The sequence below is a fragment of the Mauremys mutica genome, chromosome 18 (assembly GCF_020497125.1).
Source record: "Mauremys mutica isolate MM-2020 ecotype Southern chromosome 18, ASM2049712v1, whole genome shotgun sequence".
Taxonomy (NCBI): Eukaryota; Metazoa; Chordata; order Testudines; family Geoemydidae; genus Mauremys; species Mauremys mutica.
Genome location: NC_059089.1, coordinates 20,750,706 through 20,757,069, shown reverse-complemented (window position 1 = coordinate 20,757,069; position 6,364 = coordinate 20,750,706). Strand labels below are relative to the sequence as shown.

Sequence of the window (6,364 nt, the reverse complement as noted above, 5' to 3'; positions counted from 1 at the left end):
AAGGCGATGGAAGGCTCCTTGTGCCCTCTCTCCAGCGTCTGGGCATGGGGGTGAAAGGAGGCTGAAGTCGTTGGGGGAGTTCTCACCACACAAGTCAAGGAGGTGGGATACTGGGGGGGGGGGCGCTGCTCGCCCAGAGAGGTGGGGGAGGGGGAAGGGGAGCTGTGGGAGGTGCTGCTCGCCCAAAGGGGCAGCGGGGAGGAAGGGGAGCTGTGGGGGGCCAGATGAGGCCAGACAGGAAGAGGAGATCTGCTTTGCTTTAGACCCTGCTTGCACTGGGCCTGCCACAGTCCAGCTTCAAAGTCCACAGCAAGCACAGAATCCCTGGCGGCACCTTAGGGTGACCAGATGTCCCGATTTTATATGGACAGTCAGGGCCACCCGGGGGGGGGGCGCAAATGGGGTGATTTGCCCCAACCCCCGCGAGCTGTGGCCCGGTGGCCGTCCGGGTCTTTGGCGGTGGGGGGCCCTTCAGAGCTGCCGAAGACGCGGAGCGACTGAAGGGCTCCCCCGCCGCCGAAATGCCGCTGAAGCCCCGGGACCGCCGCCGGGTGAGTACAAGCACCGCAGCTCCCCCGCTTTGCCCCAGGTCAGGCCCCCTGAATCCTCTGGGCGGCCCTGGGGACGGTCCCGACTTTGGGGTCTTTTTCTTATCCAGGTTCCTATTACCCCCCACCCCCCGTCCCGATTTTTCACACTTGCTGTATAGTCACCCTACGGCACCTCCTGATGTGCAGAGGAAAAGGCCCGTGTTCAGCTCCCATGCTTCGTTTTCAGCTCATTTTTCCTTGCCATGGACATCCCAGAGGCGCTAGGCCCGACACCCTCCCCAGCCCCAGGCAGCAGGAGCTGCCTCCCAGCTTGCAGGCGGCGTGGGCACTGCAGTCTCCTGCTCCCAGCCGGCGCCTGTTCTCCGCTATCCGGGCGCTCCCATGCAGTCGCTGGCACGGCGGCGCTAGGCCACTTGTATGACCCTGATGAAATGCAACGCAAGGATTTTCTCTCTGCTTTCCCCCGCCTCTGATTAGCTTCAGGGCCATAGGTGCACCCGCAGACCCAGGACTTCACACACAGAACCTGAAGAGAGACATTCGCCTTGGCAATTCCAAGCATTTATTCTCTTTGTCGTTCTCGATCAGGTGCATTTTTGCTGCCTCGGATTTACACAGGAGTCACTGATCAGAATCCAGCTCCTGCGTTCCTACTTGTGGCTCTTCCTGCTACATTCTGCCCCCCTCTCCTTCCCTCCCACCCGACTTTCACCTGACACTCCCACATGCTCCACTGGGCCGAGCAGCGTGACTTGCCCAAGCCGTGGGCACCCATTTTCCAATCCACTCGACCCCGCCCCCTGTTTTCAGCTGGATGCGTTGTCCTCTGCACGGAGCTCGGACCCCTCTGAAGCTCCAGCGGATGCAGAACGCCCTTCCCCGTTTATCCGGCCCCGTTCCTCAACGGGAGCACTTTATTCTGACCTCCTGGGAGACAACCCCGGGCAAGAGGTGTTTGATCTCACTGCCCCCTGCAGTAAAGTGGGCCTCATGGCGTGAACTGGGTGACTCGGAGTATTATGGGTTGGAGCCATGCTCCACCCCTCCCTTACCACCTGTGTAGTTCGTGGGAGTTCCCACCCATTTCTGTTGCACTGAGCGGAGCGGCCCTTTGCAAAAACCCCTAACTTCAAAGAGGAGAGGGTGGCCACAGGGCCTGCTCAGTGACGGGTCCTTGGTTCTGGAAATTAGTCCCTCCCCGTTCCCCCTCCTTTGATGCAACACCACAGAGCCTTGTCCGGGCACCTGCAGCGCCCAAAGCTGGGTGGGAGTTACATGGAGAAGGGAGTGTATGGGGAAAGCCCTGTCTGGGCAGGGCTGCGATGCAGTGGCTTTTCCTCCAATGACTATAAGCACTGGAAGGCATCCAGCACATTAGCACCTCGGATCAGCTAAAACACATACTTCAGGCCTGGTTCTCTGCACTCGGGGCAGGTAAGGTTAAAAGGGCCTTTAAGTCACCTTTGTGCTCCCTGTATTCTGGGGCCATGCAGAGGCTGTCTGGCCTCAAGCGTAAGTTAGAGCAGCTGCAGGGCTGTGCTAATTTACACGCTGCTGCTTGTGGCTGCTCGGAAGCAGAGAATAGCTACCGGCCAGAGCACTCCGGCCACTCTCCTGCGCAGGGAGGAGACGGGCCGGGGAGAGACCTGCCAGCTCTCAGCCACCAGGGAAGCCCCTGGGCAGGGGGGGAATATTTTAAGGTCCCTTTACGCTGTTGTAAAGAGACCTGAGGGGAAGCGAGGGGCAGGTGCATTTGATTTATGTCACCACTGAAGGTGGCCCAGACACATCCATGAACATCGCTCCTGCCACATCGGATCTGAATTTGGCCTGGTGCATCCTTTCTGTGCGATCAACCTGGCCTGGGATTTCTGTTTGTTTCCTTAGGCCGGGTCTACGCTCCAATGGCACGGCTCCGGCGCTGGGGCTCTGCACCTGGAGCGCCCTAGTGTAGAGGCTTCCTACATCGATGGAGTTAATCTACCTCTCCAAGAGGAGGTTGCGAGGTCGGCGGAAGAATCCTTCCGTCGACCGAGCTGTTTCTACAGTGGGGGCCAGGTGGGTCTAACTACATCGCGCAGGGCATGGAATTTTTCACAGCCTTGAGCCATGTCTCTAGGTCGAGCTGATTTTTAGGTGTGGACCAGGCCTTGGAAATGTGTGGGCTGTGCCGACGTGGCTGGGGAGGAGTTAGTCACCTCTTCACTACCCCGGGCCTCTTTCTGTTTCTCTGGGGATTTCTCCTTCAGGCTCCTACAGCTACAAAGACCATTTGGGGATGTGGGCAGGATCCGGACACCTCTGGTTATTTGCATGCGTTGGGCCAGAACCCCAGCTGGCGTCAACTCCACTGATGCTGATTGACCCCAGCTGAAGTTCCCTTGGGTCCTGCTGTTGGCTTAGCTGCGTGTGCCAATGTTCCTTTCTCTATTTAACAGTCGTTTCTCTTGCTAAGTGGTTTGTCCGGCCAGAGACAGAGAGAGGCCCCCTCTCCTGTAACTCCTCACTTGAGAGCATTGCTCGTTCCTGTCCCTTGGCATCTGGGCCCCTCAATATGAATGAGCCCCTCTGAGTGGGGCGGGGAGGAGCCGCAGCAGACAGCGCTGGCCCTGGCTATGAGACACTCCCAGGTCTGCGCTGCAAGTGTCAAGCGGAGCTGTCAGTGACACGTCAGCATCTCTCAGCCTGTGGCGCCCACGCCACCGGCTTCTGGTAAAAAGAGGGCTTGTCATTAACCAGTCTAAGGGGAAGGGGGAGTGCATGGCTAGGAGCCAGGAGCCGTTGCCTTCTGATTCTGCTGGGGCTCTGCCTGACCCTGGCCAGTGCAGCTCGCCCTCTGGGCCTCTGCTGCCCTATCGATAACCTAGCGCTGGCCTGTAGGAGCATGGCGGAGGGGGAGCGAGTGCCTGGCTGCAAAGCCCAATGGAAATCCTGAGCGTTATTATTGCGGGGGCGGCAGCCTTCATTACTCAGCGCTGGCATTGCCGCTAATAATCCACTAATAATAGCACTTGCCATCTTCAGAGTACACGCTGAACTTTAACGAATTAGCCCTAACGAGCCCCCTTCAAGGCAGGTGTCATGGTGTAGATTATTTGTGTTTGGGGACACTGAGACAGAGAGGTGGGGGTCCCACGGCGAGTCACGTTTTCCTGCTCCCACCCTCTGCCCACTGGACAGCACCTGGTAACTGGGCCTCCTGACCCTTTGGTGTATATAATACGGGGCACAGTTCTGCCCAGCGGTGGCCCAGGGTCTAGATGAAACAGCAGCCAGCAGTGTAACCTGCAAATCCCTCAGCTCTGGTGGCGCTGTAGGAAAACCTCTTGTCTGTCTGGCTTCTATACAGGTGGTGCATCCTCCCCGCCATCCCACAGATTCAGGGACAATCCACAGGAGCTGGGCCTGCATGTGTGGGGAGAGGTGTTCTTTGGGTCCCACCCACTCGCTGCCATCCCAGGGGTGTGACAGTAGCTCGTGAGCGGAGCCCAGGCCGCCTTGAGTAAGGGCTTTTCTTTGTGTGATGGACCATACAACTGGACGGGGAGACAGTCTGACATGTGCCCACCGCATCCCGCGCAGCATTACAAAAGCTGGACCAAATCCCAAACAACCCTGTGTGCCGAGGAGCGTCCTGTCCCGGCGACGAGTATCGAGGCGTCGCATCGGGGGAGGCAGGCCGCCGGGCGTTCATTCTGCCTTTACCCTGCCTAGGTTGACGAGAGCAGGGGATGCAGGAGGAGGCCCTAGGGCGGGCTGACAGCTTGGGGCTGATTCCGGCAGCACCCTGGTGATCCTTGGCAGAGGCTGCTTCTCCCATTCGCCCTGCAGAGAGAGTTGGATGTTAGCAGGTGAGCTCTTGGAGTCTTTTTGTTCTGGGTTTGTACCGCACCTAGCATGGCTCCAGACACTGTGATAACACAAATAAGTAATGAGAACACAGGGGCGGAGGTTAGAGATGGGTCTGGATCAAGAACCAACCTGTTCCAAAGTCCGGGGGACAGGGGGTGAAGTTAAGATGATGATTTGTTTCTCTCTCTTTTTTTTAAAGGGGGGGGTCTCGTATTTTTCCCATTCAGGCGCAGCTCACTGGAGCACCCTGTTGCACACCCTTGGCCCAGCTCCTCAGCGAGCGTCCATCAGCCTCTCTCTCTTACGTCTGTGGAGCTACGTGGTTTTACATCAGCTGAGAATCTGCCTGTGATTTTTTTTAAAGCATTTTGCTCTCCTTTGTAACTAGAATGCAGTGCCTGGTGGTCAGAGGGTGGGATTAGAAAACATCCTCCAAGCCAGGCCCTATTTCTTTAGGGAGGAGAAGCACCATGAGGTAGGTAAGGCAGGACACCAGCTGAGCTGGATTTCCTGCTGCTCTGGATTCCATAGCATCTGACTCCCAAGCTTCCCCTGGGCAGTTGTATAATGCAGCTCGATTTGTGAGTAACTGCCGCCGAAAATGACGGTCACCTGGTTCCACCCGCTCTCTGCACGCACAGGCAGCTACTGCATTGCAGACATTGATCCCTGAGAGCTCGTTCTTTCCACACATTCCCTAATGTGCAGCCGAACTAGCTAGAGAGCTTAAAGAGTGAAAAGAAGGTATAACCCATGTGCGATTGCAAATTGCATTCAGTCCGCTGTAAAGACAGAGATAATGAGGGTTGGTCATTTTGGTGCCTGCATGGTAACGAACAAAAAATGAACTCTGTAGGCTGGCTTCTGCTTTAAGCTCCTGCCCATGGTGTAATTCCATTGGCTCCTGAGGGATAAATGCCATTGTAATCTGAGGGCAAGAGTCGTTGGGCAGGTGCATGCCTGACATGAGACAGAGAGAAAGATTCCCACTCAGCTTGCTAAGGAACAGAGGGCTGGATCTTGCTGTGTATGCAAAGGCATCCTCTGCCGTGAACGTCCCTGGTGTTTGGTAAAACCATGTCCGACAGCTTGTCTCACCCAGCGAGGCCCAACACAAACCATAGATCTGAACACGTCCAGACTGGGGAAGTCTGCTCCTGAGCACTGCTAATCAGCCACGGGGTGGGCAGGCTAAGCACGGTCTCCATGGGTTACAGGTTCAAAGAGGAGGCTAGATCATTATCGTTGTTTAACATTAGGTGTTAGGAGTGCAGCCGAGTGTGCACTGAGGCCTCTCCAGGCCATGCCTCCGCATTGTCACTTTAGCCCTCCTATAAATCTGCACCGTGTTAAAGCCGTATAAGAACATAAGAGCATTGTACAGTTCCAGTAGGTCTTTGACCCTTCCCCCAATAGGAGCCTAACTTAAATCCAAAGTGAGGTGTGGTGGATCCAGTGTTGTGGTCTCCTCAGTCATATCTCAACCCATCACAGTGGATGGAGCTTTGGGACATGGACTCAGTCCCTGGTCCCGGAGGAGGTGAGTTCAGTTTAGGGTTAAGGGGTGGGAGAGATGATTGTCCTACGCTGGGGCTGCACATCCTGCTTTGGATAAGTCAGTGATGATGGGCCAGCCTGGTCATTAACATTTGTCCCTAACGGCTGTGATTATTCAGGCTGCCTAGGAGCAGAAGGAGAGCACTAGTCTGAAATAGGAGAGGAACAGAGATCCGTCTCCTCTGGAGGCTTTAAATAGCCAGGGGCGGGCGACCTGCACTGGAATGGCAAACCAACCGGAAAGCAGAAAAATGGGCTTTTCCTGAAATGCAGCCCTGCATCTCCCACAGTGTCAAGTGTTGTGTGACTTTGGCACCCACCACAGTGAGGGGCTGCGACGGCACTGGCTAGTCGTTGTGTGAAAAGGTGCCATGTACACGTCCCAACACCCAGCTCTGCCAACG

At 56.3% G+C, this 6,364-nt stretch overlaps 1 protein-coding gene across 1 annotated transcript in view; it reads right to left on the bottom strand.

The window, feature by feature from the left end:
• Positions 1 to 1,090: 1,090 nt before the first annotated feature.
• Positions 1,091 to 6,364, bottom strand: part of DBH (dopamine beta-hydroxylase) — a 29,465-nt gene continuing 24,191 nt past the window's right edge. Inside the window, exon 12 of the mRNA XM_044992572.1 lies at positions 1,091 to 4,376. Within this exon, the coding sequence (XP_044848507.1) occupies positions 4,242 to 4,376 (135 nt within the window). The 3' untranslated portion in view covers positions 1,091 to 4,241. The remainder of the gene's footprint in view (positions 4,377 to 6,364) is intronic.